At 41.8% G+C, this 23,981-nt stretch overlaps 1 protein-coding gene across 1 annotated transcript in view; it reads left to right on the top strand.

Moving 5' to 3' along the window:
- Positions 1-23,981, top strand: part of LOC124595467 (rootletin) — a 252,703-nt gene that overhangs the window by 118,663 nt on the left and 110,059 nt on the right. Inside the window, exons 14-15 of the mRNA XM_047134220.1 lie at positions 13,974-14,168; positions 17,874-18,004. Of these exons, the coding sequence (XP_046990176.1) occupies positions 13,974-14,168; positions 17,874-18,004 (326 nt within the window). The remainder of the gene's footprint in view (positions 1-13,973; positions 14,169-17,873; positions 18,005-23,981) is intronic.

Here is a 23,981-nt window from a genome sequence, read left to right as displayed (position 1 = left end):
GAATGTCAGATCCCTTAATCGGGTAGGTAGGTTAGAAAATTTAAAAAGGGATGCAGATAGGTTAAAGTAAGATATTGTGGGAATTAGTGAAGTTTGGTGGCAGGAGGAACAAGACTTCTGGTCACGTGAATACAGGGTTATAAATACAAAATCAAATTGGGGTAATGCAGGAGTGGATGTACTAATGAATAAAAGAATAGGAGCGCAGGTAAGCTACTATAAACAGCATAGTGAACGCATTATACCAGCCGAGATAGACATGAAGCCCACGCCTACTACAGTAATACAAGTTTATATGCCAACTAGCTCCACAGATGATGATGAGATTGAAGAAATGTATGCTGAGATAAAAGAAATTATTCAGGTAGTGAACAGAGACGAAAACTTAATAGTCATGGTGGACTGGAATTTGATAGTAGGAAAAGTAGTAGGTGAATATGGAATGGGGGTAAGGAATGAAAGAGGAAGCCGCCTGGTAGGATTTTGCACAGAGCATAACTTAATCATAGCTAACACTTGATTTAAAAATTATGAAAGAAGGTTGTATACGTGGAAGAGGCCTGGAGGCACTGGAAGGTTTCAGATAGATTATATAATGGTAAGACAGAGATTTAGGAACCAGGTTTTAAATTGTAAGACGTGTCCAGGGGCAGATGTGGACTCTGACCACAATCAACTGGTTATGAACAGTAGATTAAAACTGAAGAAACTGCGAAAAGGTGGGAATTTAAGGAGATGGCACCTGGATAAACTGAATAAACCAGAGGTTGTACAGAGTTTCAGAGAGAGCATTAAGGAACGATTGACAAGAGCAGGGGGAAGAAATACAGTAGAAGTAGAATGGGTAGCTTTGAGAGATGAAATAGTTAAGGCAGCATAATTTCAAGTAGATACTAAAATGAGAGCTAGTAGAAATCCTTGGGTAACAAAAGAGATACTGAACTCAACGATAAAAGGAGAAAATATAAAAATGCAGTAAATGAAGCAGGCAAAAAGGAATACAAACGTCTCAAAAATGAGATCGACAGGAAGTGCAAAATGGCAAAGCAGGGATGGCTAGAGGACAAATGTAAGTATGTAGAAGCATGTATCACTAGGAATAAGGTAGATACTGCCTACAGGAAAATTGAGGAGACCTTTGGAGAAAAGAGAACCACTTGCATGGATATCAAGAGCTCGGATGGAAAACCAGTTCTAAGCAAAGAAGGGAAAGCAGAAAGGTGGAAGGAGTATATAGAGGGTCTATACAAGGGCGATGTACTTGAGAGCGATATTATGGAAATGGAAGAGGATGTAGACGAAGATGAAATGGGAGATATGATACTGCATGAAGAATTTGACAGAGCACTGAAAGACCTATGTCGAAACAAGGTCCCAGGAGAAGACAACATTCCATTAGAACTACTGATAGCCTTTGGAGAGCCAGCCCTGACAAAACTCTACCACCTGGTGAGCAAGATGTATGAGACAGACTTCAAGAAGAATATAATTATTCCAATCCCAAAGAAAGCAGGTATTGACAGGCGCGAAAATTACCAAACTATCAGTTTAATAAGTCACGGTTACAAAATACTAACACGAATCCTTTACAGACGAATGGAAAAGCTGGTAGATGCCCTACTGCAGGGAGAATCAGTTTGGATTCCGTAGAAATGTTGGAACACGTGAGGCAATACTGACCCCACGACTTATGTTAGAAGATAGATTAAGGAAAGGCAAACCTATGTTTATATGAGTAGCATTTGTATACTTAAAGAAAGCTTTTGACAATGTTGACTGGAATGCTCTCTTTCAAATTATGGATGTGGCGGGGGACAAATATAGGGATCGAAAAGCTATTTACAATTTGTACAGAAACCAGATGGCAGTTGTAAGAATCGAGGGGCACAGAAGGGAAGCAGTGGTTGAGAAGGGAGTGAGACAGGGTTGTGGCTTATCTCTGATGCTCTTCAATATGTATATTAAGCAAGCAGTAAGGAGAACAAAAGAAAAATTTAGAGTTAAGTGTCAGGAAGTCATTTCTGAAAGTATTTGTATGGAGTGTAGCCATATATGGAAGTGAAACATGGACGATAATTTAGGCATGAAGAGAATAGAAGCTTTTGAAATGTGGTGCTACAGAAGAATGCTGAAGTTTAGGTGGGTAGAACACATAACTAATGAGGAGGTACTGAATAGAATTGGGGAGAAGAGGAATTTGTGGCACAACTTGACTAGAAGAAAGGATCGGCTGGTAGGACATGTTCTGAGGCATCAAGGTATCGCCAATTTAGTATTGGAGGGCAGCAGGGATGGTAAAAACTGTAGAGGGAGGCCAAGAGATGAATACACTAAGCAGATTCAGAAGGATGTAGATTGCAGTAGTTACTTGGAGATGAAGAATCTTGCGCAGGATAGAGTAGCATGGAAGGCTGCATCAAACCAGTCTCTGGACTGAAGACCACTACTACTAGAAATGAGAAAATGAATCTGCTCAGTGAAATAGGCCCTTTTACCCTTCGCAATGTTTAGTGTCATATACTAATGAAATACGCATTCCTTTCACTATGTGGCAGAAACTGTGGGGAGGCAACTACACTGAATAAAATCTCACATGTTTAATGTCAAATGGCTTCTAAAGAGACTGATGTGCATGTTCATCAGATGGTGCCATCTTGGTCCAGCGTTCCTTGCCACCCTCCTGTCTGCTGCTAACCATGTTTCTTACTGCACCACTGCACAACATGGGTGTGTTTGTCACATCCACATTCGTTCTTGAGCAATTCTGAAGAATCTATTTGTTTAATAAGACTGATAATTTCACACCTTATAGTCTCACACACTACATGATAATGAACTGTTTTCATTTCATTATTGGCTTTTGTTTGTAAACCACCACATACAGTAGCATATCTGGTGTAGTTTGTAGACCATCGCAGGTGGTAGCATATCATTGTTGTTGATATCTGTTTATTGTGTTGCTCAAATTGATTTTTATATATATATATATATATATATATGATATAATAGAGGGAAACATTCCACGTGGGAAAAATATATCTAAAAAGAAAGATGATGAAACTTACCAAACAAAAGCGCTGGCAGGTCGATAGACACACAAACACAAACATACACACAAAATTCTAGCTTTCGCAACCAATGGTTGCCTCGTCAGGAAAGAGGGAAGGAGAAGGAAAGACAAAAGGATATGGGTTTTAAGGGAGAGGGTAAGGAGTCATTCCAATCCCGGGAGCGGAAAGACTTACCTTAGGGGGAAAAAAGGACAGGTATACACTCGCACACACACACATATCCATCCACACATACACAGACACAAGCAGACATTTGTAAAGGCAAAGAGTTTGGGCATTTTTTGGGCAGAGATGTCAGTCGGGGCGGATGTACAGAGGCAAAGATGAAGTTGAAAGACAGGTGAGGTATGAGCGGCGGCAAATTGAAATTAGAAATTAGCGGAGATTGAGGCCTGGCGGATAGCGAGAAGAAAGGATATGCTGAAGGGCAAGTTCCCATCTCCGGAGTTCTGACAGGTTGGTGTTAGTGGGAAGTATCCAGATAACCCGGACAGTGTAACACTGTGCCAAGATGTGCTGGCCGTGCACCAAGGCATGTTTAGCCACAGGGTGATCCTCATTACCAACAAACACTGTCTGCCTGTGTCCATTCATGCGAATGGACAGTTTGTTGCTGGTCATTCCCACATAGAACGCTTCACAGTGTAGGCAGGTCAGTTGGTAAATCACGTGGGTGCTTTCACACGTGGCTCTGCCTTTGATCGTGTACACCTTCCGGGTTACAGGACTGGAATAGGTGGTGGTGGGAGGGTGCATGGGACAGGTTTTACACCGGGGGCGGTTACAGGGGTAGGAGCCAGAGGGTAGGGAAGGTGGTTTGGGGATTTCATAGGGATGAACTAAGAGGTTGCGAAGGTTAGGTGGACGGCGGAAAGACACTCTTGGTGGAGTGGGGAGGATTTCATGAAGGATGGATCTCATTTCAGGGCAGGATTTGAGGAAGTCGTATCCCTGCTGGAGAGCCACATTCAGAATCTGATCCAGTCCCGGAAAGTATCCTGTCACAAGTGGGGCACTTTTGGGGTTCTTCTGTGGAAGGTTCCGGGTTTGAGGAGATGAGGATGTGGCTCTGGTTATTTGCTTCTGTACCAGGTCGGGAGGGTAGTTACGGGATGCAAAAGCTGTTTTCAGGTTGTTGGTGTAATGGTTCAAGAATTCCGGACTGGAGCAGATTCGTTTGCCACGAAGACCTAGGCTGTAGGGAAGGGACCGTTTGATGTGGAATGGGTGGCAGCTGTCATAATGGAGGTACTGTTGCTTGTTGGTGGGTTTAATGTGGACGGACGTGTGAAGCTGGCCATTGGACAGGTGGAGGTCAACGTCAAGGAAAGTGGCATGGGATTTGGAGTAGGACCAGGTGAATCTGATGGAACCAAAGGAGTTGAGGTTGGAGAGGAAATTCTGGAGTTCTTCTTCACTGTGAGTCCAGATCACGAAAATGTCATCAATAAATCTGTACCAAACTTCGGGTTGGCAGGCCTGGGTAACCAGGAAGGCTTCCTCTAAGCGACCCATGAATAGGTTGGCATACGAGGGGGCCATCCTGGTACCCATGGCTGTTCCCTTTAATTGTTGGTATGTCTGGCCTTCAAAAGTGAAGAAGTTGTGGGTCAGGATGAAGCTGGCTAAGGTAATGAGGAAAGAGGTTTTAGGTAGGGCGGCAGGTGATCGGCGTGAAAGGAAGTGCTCCATCGCAGCGAGGCCCTGGACATGCGGAATATTTGTGTATAAGGAAGTGGCATCAATGGTTACAAGGATGGTTTCCGGGGGTAACAGACTGGGTAGGGATTCCAGGCGTTTGAGAAAGTGGTTGGTGTCTTTGATGAAGGATGGGAGACTGCATGTAATGGGTTGAAGGTGTTGATCTACGTAGGCAGAGATGCGTTCGGTGGGGGCTTGGTAACCAGCTACAATGGGACGCCCGGGATGATTGGGTTTGTGAATTTTGGGAAGAAGGTAGAAGGTAGGGGTGCGGGGTGTTGGTGGGGTCAGGAGGTTGATGGAGTCGGGTGAAAGGTTTTGTAGGGGGCCTAAGGTTCTGAGGATTCCTTGAAGCTCCGCCTGGACATCAGGAATGGGATTGCCTTGGCAAACTTTGTAAGTAGTGTTGTCTGAAAGCTGACGCAGTCCCTCAGCCACATACTCCCGACGATCAAGTACCACAGTTGTGGAACCCTTGTCCGCCGGAAGAATGACGATGGATCGGTCAGCCTTCAGATCACGGATAGCCTGGGCTTCAGCAGTGGTGATGTTGGGAGTAGGATTAAGGTTTTTTAAAAAGGATTGAGAGGCAAGGCTGGAAGTCAGAAATTCCTGGAAGATTAGGAGAGGGTGATTTTGAGGAAGAGGAGGTGGGTCCCGCTGTGACGGAGGACGGAACTGTTCCAGGCATGGTTCAATTTGGATAGTGTCTTGGGGAGTTGGCTCCTTAGGAGTAGGATTAGGATCATTTTTCTTCGTGGCAAAGTGATATTTCCAGCAGAGAGTACGGGTGTAGGACAGTAAATCTTTGACGAGGGCTGTTTGGTTAAATCTGGGAGTGGGGCTGAAGGTGAGGCCTTTGGATAGGACAGAGGTTTCGGATTGGGAGAGAGGTTTGGAGGAAAGGTTAACTACTGAATTGGGGTGTTGTGGTTCCAGATTGCGTTGATTGGAATTTTGAGGTTTTGGAGGGAGTGGAGCTGGAAGTGGGAGATTGAGTAGATGGGAGAGACTGGGTTTGTGTGCAATGAGAGGAGGTTGAGGTTTGCTGGAAAGGTTGTGAAGGGTGAGTGAGTTGCCTTTCCGGAGGTGGGAAACCAGGAGATTGGATAGTTTTTTAAGGTGGAGGGTGGCATGCTGCTCTAATTTGCGGTTGGCCTGTAGGAGGATGCTCTGAACAGCAGGTGTGGATGTGGGAGAGGAAAGATTGAGGATTTTTATAAAGGATAGGAGTTGATGGGCGTGTTGATTGGCTGAGTGGATGTGTAGGTGAAGGATTAGGTGGGTGAGGGCAATGGATTGTTTGACTTGGAACTGGTATAGGGACTGATGGAAAGAAGGGTTGCAGCCAGAGATGGGAACTTTAAGTGTGAGGCCTTTGGGGGTGATGCCAAATGTCAGACAAGCCTGAGAAAATAAAATATGGGAGTGTAATCTGGCTAGGGCGAAGGCATGTTTGCGGAGGGAATGTAAATAAAACTTAATGGGGTCGTTGTGAAGGTGTTGTGAGGGTGACATGGTACTAGAAGGTGGAAAGTGGAACACGAGGCTGAAATGAAAATGAGAATAAATATGAAAAAATATATGGGGAGAGATAAAGGTAAAATTAGAAAGCAAATGGAGATCTGGTGTGAAAAAAGGCGAAAAAGGGTTGGTTAGGGCTGGGCTATGTTGATCCTGTGGTGAACTTGTGTAGGTAGTTAATGATGTGCATAAAGGTTAGGTGGTTGTGTTGCCGCCAAAACACGTTAGAGGGTAGAGAAATTCGGGAAAATTTCGAAAAAACTACGTGAGGATGTATTAAAAGGAGTGGTTTGGTGGTGGCAGATTATGGAAATGAAGCTAACAATTGCTTGATGAAGAAATAATGACGTTAAAACCTGTGGGAAGCGGCTAAAAATGATCGGTGATGTGAGAAAAACGGAAATGGAAATAAAGCCAAAGTTATTAAAACTGCCGAAAGGGTTGTTTAATAGCTGAAAGGAACTGTTTGTGGACTGGAAACGGTGGATTTTATAGCAGCAAAGCGGAAAAAAAATTTTTTTGGTTATGGTTTGGAAGTGATTTACGTATTATTACGTATTATTGAGTGTATATCGACGGGATAAAATTGTATACTGGATTACGGTAAAAAAGGAGAAGGTGAATAGAAAGTGATGGCAAAAACAGAAGGAGGAAATAAGACGACAGAAAAGACTTCGAAATGTAACAGTGACAATAACAATAACGATAACAATAACAAACGTGATTGTTGGCTTCAAATTAATGATATAATAGAGGGAAACATTCCACGTGGGAAAAATATATCTAAAAAGAAAGATGATGAAACTTACCAAACAAAAGCGCTGGCAGGTCGATAGACACACAAACACAAACATACACACAAAATTCTAGCTTTCGCAACCAATGGTTGCCTCGTCAGGAAAGAGGGAAGGAGAAGGAAAGACAAAAGGATATGGGTTTTAAGGGAGAGGGTAAGGAGTCATTCCAATCCCGGGAGCGGAAAGACTTACCTTAGGGGGAAAAAAGGACAGGTATACACTCGCACACACACACATATCCATCCACACATACACCGACACAAGCAGACATTTGTAAAGGCAAAGAGTTTGGGCATTTTTTGGGCAGAGATGTCAGTCGGGGCGGATGTACAGAGGCAAAGATGAAGTTGAAAGACAGGTGAGGTATGAGCGGCGGCAAATTGAAATTAGAAATTAGCGGAGATTGAGGCCTGGCGGATAGCGAGAAGAAAGGATATGCTGAAGGGCAAGTTCCCATCTCCGGAGTTCTGACAGGTTGGTGTTAGTGGGAAGTATCCAGATAACCCGGACAGTGTAACACTGTGCCAAGATGTGCTGGCCGTGCACCAAGGCATGTTTAGCCACAGGGTGATCCTCATTACCAACAAACACTGTCTGCCTGTGTCCATTCATGCGAATGGACAGTTTGTTGCTGGTCATTCCCACATAGAACGCTTCACAGTGTAGGCAGGTCAGTTGGTAAATCACGTGGGTGCTTTCACACGTGGCTCTGCCTTTGATCGTGTACACCTTCCGGGTTACAGGACTGGAATAGGTGGTGGTGGGAGGGTGCATGGGACAGGTTTTACACCGGGGGCGGTTACAGGGGTAGGAGCCAGAGGGTAGGGAAGGTGGTTTGGGGATTTCATAGGGATGAACTAAGAGGTTGCGAAGGTTAGGTGGACGGCGGAAAGACACTCTTGGTGGAGTGGGGAGGATTTCATGAAGGATGGATCTCATTTCAGGGCAGGATTTGAGGAAGTCGTATCCCTGCTGGAGAGCCACATTCAGAATCTGATCCAGTCCCGGAAAGTATCCTGTCACAAGTGGGGCACTTTTGGGGTTCTTCTGTGGAAGGTTCCGGGTTTGAGGAGATGAGGATGTGGCTCTGGTTATTTGCTTCTGTACCAGGTCGGGAGGGTAGTTACGGGATGCAAAAGCTGTTTTCGGGTTGTTGGTGTAATGGTTCAAGAATTCCGGACTGGAGCAGATTCGTTTGCCACGAAGACCTAGGCTGTAGGGAAGGGACCGTTTGATGTGGAATGGGTGGCAGCTGTCATAATGGAGGTACTGTTGCTTGTTGGTGGGTTTAATGTGGACGGACGTGTGAAGCTGGCCATTGGACAGGTGGAGGTCAACGTCAAGGAAAGTGGCATGGGATTTGGAGTAGGACCAGGCGAATCTGATGGAACCAAAGGAGTTGAGGTTGGAGAGGAAATTCTGGAGTTCTTCTTCACTGTGAGTCCAGATCACGAAAATGTCATCAATAAATCTGTACCAAACTTCGGGTTGGCAGGCCTGGGTAACCAGGAAGGCTTCCTCTAAGCGACCCATGAATAGGTTGGCATACGAGGGGGCCATCCTGGTACCCATGGCTGTTCCCTTTAATTGTTGGTATGTCTGGCCTTCAAAAGTGAAGAAGTTGTGGGTCAGGATGAAGCTGGCTAAGGTAATGAGGAAAGAGGTTTTAGGTAGGGCGGCAGGTGATCGGCGTGAAAGGAAGTGCTCCATCGCAGCGAGGCCCTGGACATGCGGAATATTTGTGTATAAGGAAGTGGCATCAATGGTTACAAGGATGGTTTCCGGGGGTAACAGACTGGGTAGGGATTCCAGGCGTTTGAGAAAGTGGTTGGTGTCTTTGATGAAGGATGGGAGACTGCATGTAATGGGTTGAAGGTGTTGATCTACGTAGGCAGAGATGCGTTCGGTGGGGGCTTGGTAACCAGCTACAATGGGACGCCCGGGATGATTGGGTTTGTGAATTTTGGGAAGAAGGTAGAAGGTAGGGGTGCGGGGTGTTGGTGGGGTCAGGAGGTTGATGGAGTCGGGTGAAAGGTTTTGTAGGGGGCCTAAGGTTCTGAGGATTCCTTGAAGCTCCGCCTGGACATCAGGAATGGGATTGCCTTGGCAAACTTTGTAAGTAGTGTTGTCTGAAAGCTGACGCAGTCCCTCAGCCACATACTCCCGACGATCAAGTACCACAGTTGTGGAACCCTTGTCCGCCGGAAGAATGACGATGGATCGGTCAGCCTTCAGATCACGGATAGCCTGGGCTTCAGCAGTGGTGATGTTGGGAGTAGGATTAAGGTTTTTTAAAAAGGATTGAGAGGCAAGGCTGGAAGTCAGAAATTCCTGGAAGATTAGGAGAGGGTGATTTTGAGGAAGAGGAGGTGGGTCCCGCTGTGACGGAGGACGGAACTGTTCCAGGCATGGTTCAATTTGGATAGTGTCTTGGGGAGTTGGCTCCTTAGGAGTAGGATTAGGATCATTTTTCTTCGTGGCAAAGTGATATTTCCAGCAGAGAGTACGGGTGTAGGACAGTAAATCTTTGACGAGGGCTGTTTGGTTAAATCTGGGAGTGGGGCTGAAGGTGAGGCCTTTGGATAGGACAGAGGTTTCGGATTGGGAGAGAGGTTTGGAGGAAAGGTTAACTACTGAATTGGGGTGTTGTGGTTCCAGATTGCGTTGATTGGAATTTTGAGGTTTTGGAGGGAGTGGAGCTGGAAGTGGGAGATTGAGTAGATGGGAGAGACTGGGTTTGTGTGCAATGAGAGGAGGTTGAGGTTTGCTGGAAAGGTTGTGAAGGGTGAGTGAGTTGCCTTTCCGGAGGTGGGAAACCAGGAGATTGGATAGTTTTTTAAGGTGGAGGGTGGCATGCTGCTCTAATTTGCGGTTGGCCTGTAGGAGGATGCTCTGAACAACAGGTGTGGATGTGGGAGAGGAAAGATTGAGGATTTTTATAAAGGATAGGAGTTGATGGGCGTGTTGATTGGCTGAGTGGATGTGTAGGTGAAGAATTAGGTGGGTGAGGGCAATGGATTGTTTGACTTGGAACTGGTATAGGGACTGATGGAAAGAAGGGTTGCAGCCAGAGATGGGAACTTTAAGTGTGAGGCCTTTGGGGGTGATGCCAAATGTCAGACAAGCCTGAGAAAATAAAATATGGGAGTGTAATCTGGCTAGGGCGAAGGCATGTTTGCGGAGGGAATGTAAATAAAACTTAATGGGGTCGTTGTGAAGGTGTTGTGAGGGTGACATGGTACTAGAAGGTGGAAAGTGGAGCACGAGGCTGAAATGAAAATGAGAATAAATATGAAAAAATATATGGGGAGAGATAAAGGTAAAATTAGAAAGCAAATGGAGATCTGGTGTGAAAAAAGGCGAAAAAGGGTTGGTTAGGGCTGGGCTATGTTGATCCTGTGGTGAACTTGTGTAGGTAGTTAATGATGTGCATAAAGGTTAGGTGGTTGTGTTGCCGCCAAAACACGTTAGAGGGTAGAGAAATTCGGGAAAATTTCGAAAAAACTACGTGAGGATGTATTAAAAGGAGTGGTTTGGTGGTGGCAGATTATGGAAATGAAGCTAACAATTGCTTGATGAAGAAATAATGACGTTAAAACCTGTGGGAAGCGGCTAAAAATGATCGGTGATGTGAGAAAAACGGAAATGGAAATAAAGCCAAAGTTATTAAAACTGCCGAAAGGGTTGTTTAATAGCTGAAAGGAACTGTTTGTGGACTGGAAACGGTGGATTTTATAGCAGCAAAGCGGAAAAAAAATTTTTTTGGTTATGGTTTGGAAGTGATTTACGTATTATTACGTATTATTGAGTGTATATCGACGGGATAAAATTGTATTCTGGATTACGGTAAAAAAGGAGAAGGTGAATAGAAAGTGATGGCAAAAACAGAAGGAGGAAATAAGACGACAGAAAAGACTTCGAAATGTAACAGTGACAATAACAATAACGATAACAATAACAAACGTGATTGTTGGCTTCAAATTAATGATATAATAGAGGGAAACATTCCACGTGGGAAAAATATATCTAAAAAGAAAGATGATGAAACTTACCAAACAAAAGCGCTGGCAGGTCGATAGACACACAAACACAAACATACACACAAAATTCTAGCTTTCGCAACCAATGGTTGCCTCGTAAGGAAAGAGGGAAGGAGAAGGAAAGACAAAAGGATATGGGTTTTAAGGGAGAGGGTAAGGAGTCATTCCAATCCCGGGAGCGGAAAGACTTACCTTAGGGGGAAAAAAGGACAGGTATACACTCGCACACACACACATATCCATCCACACATACACCGACACAAGCAGACATTTGTAAAGGCAAAGAGTTTGGGCATTTTTTGGGCAGAGATGTCAGTCGGGGCGGATGTACAGAGGCAAAGATGAAGTTGAAAGACAGGTGAGGTATGAGCGGCGGCAAATTGAAATTAGAAATTAGCGGAGATTGAGGCCTGGCGGATAGCGAGAAGAAAGGATATGCTGAAGGGCAAGTTCCCATCTCCGGAGTTCTGACAGGTTGGTGTTAGTGGGAAGTATCCAGATAACCCGGACAGTGTAACACTGTGCCAAGATGTGCTGGCCGTGCACCAAGGCATGTTTAGCCACAGGGTGATCCTCATTACCAACAAACACTGTCTGCCTGTGTCCATTCATGCGAATGGACAGTTTGTTGCTGGTCATTCCCACATAGAACGCTTCACAGTGTAGGCAGGTCAGTTGGTAAATCACGTGGGTGCTTTCACACGTGGCTCTGCCTTTGATCGTGTACACCTTCCGGGTTACAGGACTGGAATAGGTGGTGGTGGGAGGGTGCATGGGACAGGTTTTACACCGGGGGCGGTTACAGGGGTAGGAGCCAGAGGGTAGGGAAGGTGGTTTGGGGATTTCATAGGGATGAACTAAGAGGTTGCGAAGGTTAGGTGGACGGCGGAAAGACACTCTTGGTGGAGTGGGGAGGATTTCATGAAGGATGGATCTCATTTCAGGGCAGGATTTGAGGAAGTCGTATCCCTGCTGGAGAGCCACATTCAGAATCTGATCCAGTCCCGGAAAGTATCCTGTCACAAGTGGGGCACTTTTGGGGTTCTTCTGTGGAAGGTTCCGGGTTTGAGGAGATGAGGATGTGGCTCTGGTTATTTGCTTCTGTACCAGGTCGGGAGGGTAGTTACGGGATGCAAAAGCTGTTTTCAGGTTGTTGGTGTAATGGTTCAAGAATTCCGGACTGGAGCAGATTCGTTTGCCACGAAGACCTAGGCTGTAGGGAAGGGACCGTTTGATGTGGAATGGGTGGCAGCTGTCATAATGGAGGTACTGTTGCTTGTTGGTGGGTTTAATGTGGACGGACGTGTGAAGCTGGCCATTGGACAGGTGGAGGTCAACGTCAAGGAAAGTGGCATGGGATTTGGAGTAGGACCAGGTGAATCTGATGGAACCAAAGGAGTTGAGGTTGGAGAGGAAATTCTGGAGTTCTTCTTCACTGTGAGTCCAGATCACGAAAATGTCATCAATAAATCTGTACCAAACTTCGGGTTGGCAGGCCTGGGTAACCAGGAAGGCTTCCTCTAAGCGACCCATGAATAGGTTGGCATACGAGGGGGCCATCCTGGTACCCATGGCTGTTCCCTTTAATTGTTGGTATGTCTGGCCTTCAAAAGTGAAGAAGTTGTGGGTCAGGATGAAGCTGGCTAAGGTAATGAGGAAAGAGGTTTTAGGTAGGGCGGCAGGTGATCGGCGTGAAAGGAAGTGCTCCATCGCAGCGAGGCCCTGGACATGCGGAATATTTGTGTATAAGGAAGTGGCATCAATGGTTACAAGGATGGTTTCCGGGGGTAACAGACTGGGTAGGGATTCCAGGCGTTTGAGAAAGCTAGAATTTTGTGTGTATGTTTGTGTTTGTGTGTCTATCGACCTGCCAGCGCTTTTGTTTGGTAAGTTTCATCATCTTTCTTTTTAGATATATATATATATATATATATATATATATATATATATATACACTCCCAAAAATTATTTAAACATTTCCTTTTCACACATATGCGTACAAAATATTATACCAAATGTAGGAATGGACTAAGGGCTTCCTAACAGGTAGAACCTCAATAAAGAGAAATCATCAGAAGTGAAAATAGTATATGGCATCTCACAAGGAAGTGTGACAGGAGTACTGCGCTTAATTAAATATAGAAATGAACTTGTAGATAACACTGATAGCTCTCTGAAACTGTTTGCAATGATGGTGTTATGAGCAGAGAGATGGCGGGGATAGAGAATTTTTGTAAACTGTAAAGGTTGTTTCAATTTATCAGCAAATATTCGCAGTTGACTCACTATAAGTAAAAGTGATAAATTACATGTGAGCAAATAAAAAGGTTTTTTTTTTTTTCATTTTTACTGTAAAACATGCAGTAAGTTATTAATATCTACAGTGACTTAAAATGAAATGACCACATAAATCTAATTACTAAATCAAATGATAGGCTGAGATCCATTGAAAGAATTCCTGCAAAATGTTACTGTTATGTGAAGGAGGCCACTTAGAAAGGTTTTGTCCAACCTCCCCTTGAGAGTACTGTTTGTTTTTCCTGCAATCCTTGTCAAAAATAATTAACAGATGAGGTAGAAATACTATAGGGAAGTTATGTTCAATAAACTCCAGTGGGATTCACTGAAATAAAGGAAGAAAAAGGGAAATAATTTATAGTGGAGGTTTTATCATTGTGAAATCTAATCACAGAAACTCATTAAAGACATTCTAGGTATAGTCTCTAAAGTCACTTTATCTTTACACAGCTCATAGAAAACTGTCATGTTTGAAGCTTAGTGCCTGTTAGTCTGGCAAAATTCTCTCTAAATATTTCATAAACTGTACTTAAAAATTTCAGGTGGAGGTAGAGTTGGCTCAAGTAACACGTGAACGAGGTGACTTAAGTAACCAGCTGTCAGCTCTTGCTCGCAAAAAGGAAGCATTAAATGAAGAACTAATGAGGGTGAAACAAAGGTTAGAACAAGCTACTGAAACTAATGGTAGACTGAATAGGGATCTTGAGGACCTTGTGAAAGACAAAGAAGAGAAACAGGTGAGCAAACCCAAAAATCATAATACTAATATAAACAGTATCATTTCTCTCTCTCTCTCTCTCTCTCTCTCTCTCTCTCTCTCTCTAATGTAAACTTCTTTTCATGCTGCACTATCAAGTTTATCAAACTTCATTGAGCAAATAACTTGAACGACATATTTGTAACTTTTAGCAATAACTTCAGAAACTTATTCTAATGTGTTGTTAATGTGTATGAATTGTGAACTGGGATTGAAAGTGGTTGAATCTCAATGTGAAAATTACTGCACAGTCAGTCTATCATCAAATGTGTTGAATATACTCACAAGAGTTCATTGTCAAAGAATGGAAGGGCAAAAATCTAAAGTAGATAACAAGAGAACCAGTGTGGTTTTTGGGCCAAGAATCATACCACAGTGCCCAAAAATAGAGAGCAGATTTAGTTTAAACAATGAAAAATGTATTGCTGTTGTAGATTTCAGTTAGTGTTGTTAGATTGTAAAGTAAAATTAAATAAAATGTTTTTAATTCTTAGTTGGTGTGGTGTCAACTGCAAGAATATAAAGGTAATCTAGTCTTGTTATGCAAAGTAGACTGGAATAATCAGAACTAATCGAGTGGTATGAGAGACCACAACCAAGAGAGGTGTAAGACAAGTTTGCACATTTCACCACTAGTATCTTGATGTCAAAGCTGTTTATCTGGGACAGAAAGTAGCTTGACATGGTGTGCTGACAGCAAAGCAGTTATTTGCCAAAAATGAACAGAAATTCAATCAGTGCTAAATACAATTGTATTTGTGCTGGCTTATGGCTGTAACATGCACATAAACATAAAGAAATCTGAGGTAAAGATGTGTGCATTATGTAAACATGTAGAATGGGAAAAGTTAAACTTTGAGATGGGACACTTGAAGAGTTGGATGAGTTTTGGTGTCTTGTGTTAAGAAAGACTGTTGAAGACTAGACAGATTGATTGAGTAAAGAACGAAAATATTCTTGATTGAATCAGTGAGAAAATATACCAAGTACAGAATGTAATAGATCAAAGAGAGAGATTACTTGGCCACATATAATGTAATGAGGCATTGCTGAAGATTGTAGTTGAAGACATGGCAATAGAAAGAACCACAGGGGTACCCATACATATTAGTGTACGGGTATGATGATTCTGGCTTCAGCAGTTACACTGAAATGAAGAGGATAGCCAGCAAGCAATTGCTTCAAATGAATGCTAGGTTTGAGGGCTGAAACAAAAAGAGTGAATTTCATTCATTTGTTAACCATATTATCTTAGGGAAATGTTTCTGTTGATGTATTGGTACAATGTGCATCTTTGTTACACATGTTCTCAAATTAAGTCAATTTTTTGCATCTTACATATTACAAATTTGATTCATCAGAATTCATTGAGGATAGAAACTTGTTGTACAATCCTAGTAAATTAGCTGTAGGTATAACGGGTGTACGAAAAGGCAGTTCAATTATTCAAATTTCCTAAAAGTTTAACATTTGCATTTTGAATTCACAAACTAATTACATATAATATTTACCAAATTATGCCTCAGTCCTATAGCATAATTCAGTTAGATCCCCAAACAGTCCTTGCAATATAGCAAAATATGTCATAATGTTTCTTGACATACTTATCACTCAATTTATTAATGCTGGGAAGTGTTATTAATTCTCTTTGTTTTGAGCTTTAGTCTTCAGGATGAAACTAATCATATGACTTTAGCTTCTTTTCAAGTTTAGTTATAAAGAAAGAAATAATCACATTGCATAAGTATACAAACCTATTGCACAATAGGCTGAAAAAAAGTAACCCTTTTCATCGTAATAACTCTTATAACAAAGAAGTTATCATTTTTCACTCACTCCAAAACACTAACTTTATTTGCATTTTCCATTCCATACAAGGGACGAAAATGCATACCTAGACATAACGATAATATAAATAATTTAAGGAGTAAAGATAATGACTTAACCAAATAGTTGAGTGTTAAAGCACATTATCAAGACTAAAAAGGCTACTAACATTCAGATGAATCCTCCTTCCATATAGCTATAGAGTGCACATACACACAGATACACCAGTACAGCTGCATTGTCCTATCTGACAAGATTGTGCCTCTGCAGCAGTTGGTACTTGGGAGGGAGGGGGAGGGGGGGATGCAAATGGCATGGAATGCGAAGGAGCCATTGAAATCAACCATGTTGTGCTCTGCAGTATTTTATGCCACTGGTTGGACAACTCTGTTCTTGGCCACACTTTCGTGGTGGCCATTCATTCAGGTGAACTGCTGGTTGGTGGTCATGACCACATAAAATCCTGTGCAAAAATTGCAGCAGAGCTGGTTTATGACAGGGTTGCTTTCACATTTGGCACTGCCTCTAATGGGATAAGATAAGCCTGTGACAGGACTGGAGTAGGTTATGTTAGGTGAGTGAATTGAGCATCTCTTTTACCTGAGGCTTTGACAGGCATATGACCCATATGGCAAGGGGTTGTGAGTGGGAGTGGCATGGTAATACATCAGGATATTGTGTCAGTTGGGTGGGCACCAAAATACTGCTTTGGGAGAGTTGGGGAGGACGTCCCTCATTAATGGATAGAGTGATAAATAGACAAAGCCTTGGCAAAGCCACTTCCCCACATCATTGTCATTGAACACAGCATAAATGCTCTGGCTCCAGTGCCCGTGTGTCACATTCCTATTGTGTGCACCTTTTGTGTCAGTCTCCCACAATCCTATCTCACACACCTGATGTTTCCGTAACACTTGTAAACCCACCTGTGACTCAGTTCTTTCTTCCTGTATGCCTGACTAAGCAGGGCAGTAATTTTTGATGCAGATTTCCCTAATAGAAAACATAATTCATGTAGCATGTTGTTCTGCCATATCCACAACTACAAAATAGCCAAATGCATAAAACAACATTTATAAACACAAATGCTCTAACCTAATTGACCCTCCTCATAAAAGACATTTGATCACTTAAAATAGTGTGTAATAGGGGCACCTAGCAGGTAAACCCACTAGTACCTTCTCTATTACCTATAGGAAGACATTCTCATTACTTTTGGGTTCCCACTTGTACAAGTCACATATTTCCTAGTGACAATACTACATGAAGTAGTAACTCTACTCCACTTTTAACAATGCTTATAGTGTTGGGTGAAGCTCTCACTGCTTCCTTGAGCCCACTCAGAAAGCAGCAAAGAAAGAATGTGCAGCTAATAATAGTGTTGGACTCATTTATAAGTACAGGTATACCATGTAAGTATTTGTGATTGAACAGGAAAAAAATTGTTGCCTTCCAATGATAGTATGGAAATTATGAAACACATTTAAGCATTGAATTGGAATGATTTTTTTACAGGTAGTGTGACTAACAAGTAACAACCAATATAATGCTATAATTTCTTATGAAAAGGGAACCAGACTGTTATAAAGATAATCATATTTGGCATTAATTTTGAAAGGATGGTTGTATATAAAAACATACACTGTAATTACTTGTCACATAATTGCATATATTTATTAAACAACTCTGTTAATTCTTTTTCAGTACAAATTATTTGCATGTGAATCAGTTATCAGCAGTGTCCTGCCAGTTATACCATTATATTTTTGTTATTTTGCACAAAGATATGCTGTAATTTGCATTTTCTCTTTTATGTGGATTGCAGAAACATAAAAAACACTTGAAATTTGTAATATAGGTAATGTTAGAAACAAGTGAGAAAGAAATTCAGAGACTCCAAGAACAACTAGCTGCAATGAGGAGTGAGAAAGAAGCCCTGGAAGGAGTGCTGTTTGATACACAAACAAACCTGGAAACAGCAGAAACAAGGTTTGTACCTTTGCCCATTATTATGTAGTAATATTGACAGTGAGAAATGTTGTTGTTTGTGTAGTTACTTTTCTTAGCAATATTTATGGCAGAAGAGAAACATCCACCCATATAATTCAGCATGCTCAGTAAGTTACAGAACTTGCTTCTCTTTTAGTAGCAGTCTATCATAAGTCTCCGAAGGAACAAAGTGTTCCAAGTGATTGGAAAAATGAATAGGTGTCTTCCATTTTTAAGAAGTGTCATCAGCCTGATGCATTCAACTATAGGCTTGTATTAGAGATCTGTTCTGTAATTTTTAACATGCTTTATGCTCATGTATCATGACCTTTCAAGAGATCAAAAATCTCCACTGTTACATTCAAGATTCCATTAACAACAATCGTGTGAAACTCACTACACTGTGTTCATCCGTAAGACCTAGAACCAGTAGATGCTGTGTTCCTTGACTTCCAGAAGGCATTTGCCACAGTGCTAAAATGTCACTTAATAAAATGTGAATATCAAACCAGCTTCGTGGTTTGATGGACGAGTTCCTAGCAAATAGAACCCAGCATATTGTTCTTAACCCAGAGAAATCTTTTGAGGTAAAAGAATCTTCGGGTGCAACCAAAGAGAGCAATGTAGGACCATTATGGTTCACAATATTTATAAGTGACCTAGTGGATAATGTCAGAAGCCTCATGAAGCTGTCCTTATGTTGCCCTGTTTTATATATAGATGTCGGAACACTAGGAAATTTTAGCAATATGCTGGAAAATCTGCAGAGGATCAGCACTTGGTACAGGGATTGGTAGATGACTCCAATTCTAACTTATTGGACATTAATAAGCAGAAAGACTAGTAATTATTTGATTACACAGCTGCTGAACAATCCACACATAAACTACTTAACATAAAACCCTGAGTTATCTCGTTTTTATTATTTTGGCAGGAACTTAAAATCCTGAGTACACTTGGGCAACTTAAGAACAGACCTTTGAAAAGATAAAACTGCTCCCGTCTCTGAGCTTGTGCTCCATTTCAGCACAGATAGTTACCTCTTCAGCTGCTAGAGAGCATCTGATCCTACGTTTGTAGCCTATCTGTCATGTTTTGGTTAAGCTGGTTGCACTTGTTATAACACCATTATATATATAGTACTATCAATATTAAAGCTGTAGAACATCATGCAAAGTTACAAAAGAAGTTCTTTTGTCAATTATTTGGAAAAGAGGGCACACCAGGTTGAATGGCTGCATGGTGAGATACCTGGAACCCTAACCTACATTAGCATATAGGTGATTTCAAAAAGTCAATCCTGTCCCTGGGGACCTCTCCTTATGAAGGTGGAAAAAGAAAAAATACAAAGAATAGCAGAGCATCTGTTATAGGTTCTTGCAGAAAGACCATGAAGGTAAAATAAGAAGAGGCAAGCTCACACAGAAGTTTTCCAGCAGCTGCTCTTCTGCGCAACATTTGCAACTGGAACAGGGAAGGGGAGATGTGAATGTGGTGCTAGAAGTACCCAATGCCACACACTGTAAGGTGGCTTGTGGAGTGTAGATGTAGGTGTAGAAGTAAGAATGACTGGAGCATACCTGATGGATGTACAAAATTAAAAATATAAGTGTATCTAAAGATTGTGTAACTCCAAAAGTCCTTCATCAGGAGAAAGAGTAAATGTAAAAGCTGCATACTAGGAGAAAAGGATGGGATGTCTCAGGTAGGGGTGGAGGGAGTGGGGCCTGTGAGAAAATAATATAGAAAGGGTGGATAAAAACATAAAAAGGTGTTACAAAGTGAAGTTATAAGGTAACCGTAGTTTCAGAGAGAATAAAAAATAATTAGAGGAGGAAGAGACTATCATAATTGAAGACCAGATAGATGGTGAGAGCTGAGTATGTTTTGGGTAGCCAGTTCTCATCTCCAAAACTTAAAATCACTCATGCTGAAAGTGAGGATAAAGCTGATCCATTTGATGAAAAAGGTCGCCACATTCCTCCTGCCATGTTCCACAGTATGTCCAGCAATAGGGCATCAAATACAGCCAAAGTACACAGTTCATCATTGTAAGTCATAGTTTTGATTGATTTGGATATTGCTTTCTCTGTTCCTGTCTCAGACAAGCAAGGTTGCACGTGGTGAAACAGTAGTCTCACATTCAGTAGTACGGTGTGCAACTCACTGTCTGGCCATCCAAAACGAGGTATTCTGTGGTTTCGTTAAATTGCTTCAGACATGTGCCAGGATTGTTCTTTTTAAAAAGGAAATGGCCAATTTCTTTCCCTGTCCTACCTCTCTGAGCTTGTGCTTCATTTCTGATGACACCATTGTAGAGAGATGTTGATGTCCAACTTTCCTTTGTCGGCACCACTTTTATAATATCTACGTGGCTATAATATCATACAAAGTGAGAAAACTCTTGGTAGATGGCTTATTTTAATTTACATATAGATGTACATTTGTGTCTCTCTATCAAGGTATGAGAAGATAACATAATGAGAACTTTAGTTAGATTTTAATGATGATGACATTATTGATTTTTTTTTTTTTAAATGTTTGCTACTAAAGGCAATGCATAATGTATTAATGTCCTTTTCTGAGGGGTGAGCATTCAGTAGTGCTCACACAGTCAGCGTAGTGACAGTCCTAGAGTTGAGTGGACACACCAGCAGCAGCACTTTCTGTTTTATACACAGGACTTAGTTTATTTTTTGTTTTCATGTGGCTTCTGTGAACAAGTGAATTGTATCCATGTATTTTATGGTGTTGATTGATGAATACTAAGTTGTTATAGGTTTTTGTGTAAATTTTAGTGTATTACCAATATGTGGGCTGACTTTGGAGTGTAATAAAAACCAGAAGTAATGTAACAGCAGAACTTAGATTGAACCCAGAGACTCCTCTGGTTAGTATTGTGTTAGTTATCGTATCGGTGAAACTTGATTAAATGTGGGGAGGGACAGCATCTGTTGTGTACAGATGCATGGGGTATTGTCCATAAGCAGCAGAGAACTGTGTTGGCCACAGGTGTCAGGCTGCTGCCCTAGGTTGCAGTGGTGTTGGGCACCTGAAAAGATCAGGGGAATCTCAGGAAGATTAAGGAATTTCATAAATCTAAGGGAATTCTGTTTTTAATCTAGCACTGAAGTTTAATTTAATTGAGTTTTAATACCTCAAATTTTAAGATAATTAATATTTCAGATAGTGTTACATTAATATTATTCCACATAAGTCATCTATATTTAAAAACAGTGGTCAAATTTCTGCTTATGCCCAGTACATCTCAGCTGAGTGGAAAGAAAAGTTGTTATTGTGGTATGCTCCCTTCCCCCTCCTCCTCACTCACTCACCGTTCATTTATTGGGAACTTCTTATGATGCAATCTCCCTCCCCTCCTCCCTATACATTGAATTCTCAAGGAGTATTTTTTTTCCCCCAAGTTTGAGTAGCCACCATGCTGTAGTACTACCTTGGATCCCTGATGCCACAATGTCTCCCAATTTGTACTTCCCAGCCTGTCGACATTTACCTGACAGTAATTGCCAAATAATGGGGGAGGAGGGGGGGGGGACATGAATCTCTGGGTAGAAGATTTTCACCTTCTGGCACTGGCCGCACAGCTGTACCCCTGTCCCTTGAAGACAGGTTTGAGGTATTCCCCACTTCTGAAAGTATATCTGAGCCACCTCAGACACCTCACCTGTTGAAACTGGGGCAGATCTTCCAGAAAGTCAGAACAGGTGCAGTGAGCTCCAGTGGTATGTGGGTGATGAAACCTCTTAGGGTTGGGAGAGAAGGCTACTGTCTGTTCTTTTTGCCTGCCAGTGGATCTTGTCCGAGAGGTGGAAGAGGTTCTGCTAGAAGTGACTGAGCATATGGGCCGCACCTGGCCACTAATTGTGGCTTAAGTTGACACACCTTGGTGAAAGCAATTAGCGTTGCTCTCAAGGTGTAAGCAGAGTTAGCATTTGCAGCATCATTTACAGAACCAGTCCCAGTCCTCTGGTTTGGAGCTGAATGGAAGACTTAAACCAGAGGCTCAGACGATTCTGTGAAGATCTTGGATGTGGATTTGCTAACCTCTGCTATTGGGCGAAGAATTGTAGGAGACCCAACCTTCCCTTTCCCCTCCTCATTAGGTCAGGTGTACACTTCATGGAGGAAGCAACTACTATAAAAAATGTGTAATGGAGTGCATGTGGCATGTACATGTGGGTTTTTTGGACAGAGAAATCCCTCAACAGCACCGATAAAATGCATTCTGATTTCAGGTAGGGAAGAATATTATCCTCATTAATTAAAGAAACTAGCATGCGTCATGGCAGATTATTGAAAGAAAATGTTAATATAGTACACTATAAAAAAAAGGTGTAATGGGGTGCTTGTGGCATGTACATGTGGGTTTTGTAGTATAGAGAAATCCCTCCACAGGCCCAAGAAGATGTGTTCCAATTTCAAACAGGGAAGAATGCTAACCTCGTTAATCAAAGAAACTAGGATGTGTCATGGCAGATTAGAGGAAGAAAATGTTAATATAGTATCACTTAACTAACGCTGTGTCTCTGGAAAGGTCCCAGAACTGGTCTCGCTTATAAACATAACAAAGCCAATATGGTACCAGGGATAGAAAACTGTCTAAAACCAGGAGTTAATAACAATGGATTTCTAAATGCTAATAGGAATGTATATCCCAAATATTGGTTGAACACTGATGGTGGAGGCCTGTTTATTGTTGTGAAAAATATGGTAACATCTGGTGAGGTTAGTACAGATTCCAAATGTGAAATAATTTGGAGGAAGACAAGTTTTAAAGTCTGATTGCATACGGTCATCAGATGCTTTTGTAGACCCCCCTGCCTCAAGAGCAGTAATGGCAGAATGTTTGAGGGGAAACTTTGAGAATATTTAGGGCAAAATTTCCTGATCATGTTGTAGGTTAGGTGGAGGTTCCAACTTTGCAGCCAAAGATGGGGAGGCTCAGACAATTAGGGCAGGTATTATGGGCAGGGAATCATGGGAAATTTTGTAAATGTCTTACTTGAAAAATATAGCATAAGCAGAGTTGTGCATGAAGTGTTCAACGAATTTGAAAGTAAAATTCTATCAACTGATTTAACAGAAAATCCTTAGATGTTTCAGTCTCATGTTAAATAGTAAACAGATTGAAGCCATCTGTCCAGACATTCTGTGACCATAATGCCATCAAACTGGAGGATGACACAGAGAAGTCCGAAATACTAAATGTCTTTTCACAAAATTGTTTCGCTATAGAAGACTGCACTGTAATTCCTCCTTTAAATTGAATGTCAAAGTGACAGATATTGAAATAAGTGGCCGCTGTATAATAAAGCAAATGAAATTGCTCAATGGAGGAAAGACCACTGGACCTGACAGGATACCAGTAAGATTCTACATAGAGCATGCAAAAGAACTTACTCCTCTTGTAACAACAGTGTGCCATAGCCCCTGGAGAAATTTTTATGAAGGATCATTGAACAGGTGTGCTGAACTGTAAACCTATTCTCTGACATCATCTGTTATAGAATTTTGGAACATTTTTCATGCCAACATATTATGACACTTCTGGAGACAGAAAATCTGCTCTGTAGGAATCAACATGGGTTCCAACACCAATGATTGTATGAACCCAGCTCACTTTGTTTGTCCACAAGACCCATAAAGCAGTAGATACAGGCTCCCAGGTTGATGCAGTGATCCTTCACTTTTGGTTTTGGAAGATGTTCAGTACAGTTCCACACTGCCACCTAATGAAAAAAAAAAATATGTATATGACCTAGTGTGTTATGTCAAAATTTCCATGAGACTTATTGTGAATGATGCTGTGGTATACAATACAGAGAAGTCACTATCCTCACAATGCTATAAAATTATCATGAGATGCAGGAAGACCAACAGAGGATCGACACTTAAATCAGGAAGTGGCAGTTGACCCTTAGCACAAATAAAAGTAATTATTGCACATAAATAGCAG

This window comes from Schistocerca americana, chromosome 2, assembly GCF_021461395.2.
Source record: "Schistocerca americana isolate TAMUIC-IGC-003095 chromosome 2, iqSchAmer2.1, whole genome shotgun sequence".
Lineage (NCBI taxonomy): Eukaryota > Metazoa > Arthropoda > Insecta > Orthoptera > Acrididae > Schistocerca > Schistocerca americana.
This window is presented reverse-complemented; position numbering and strand designations above follow the sequence as displayed.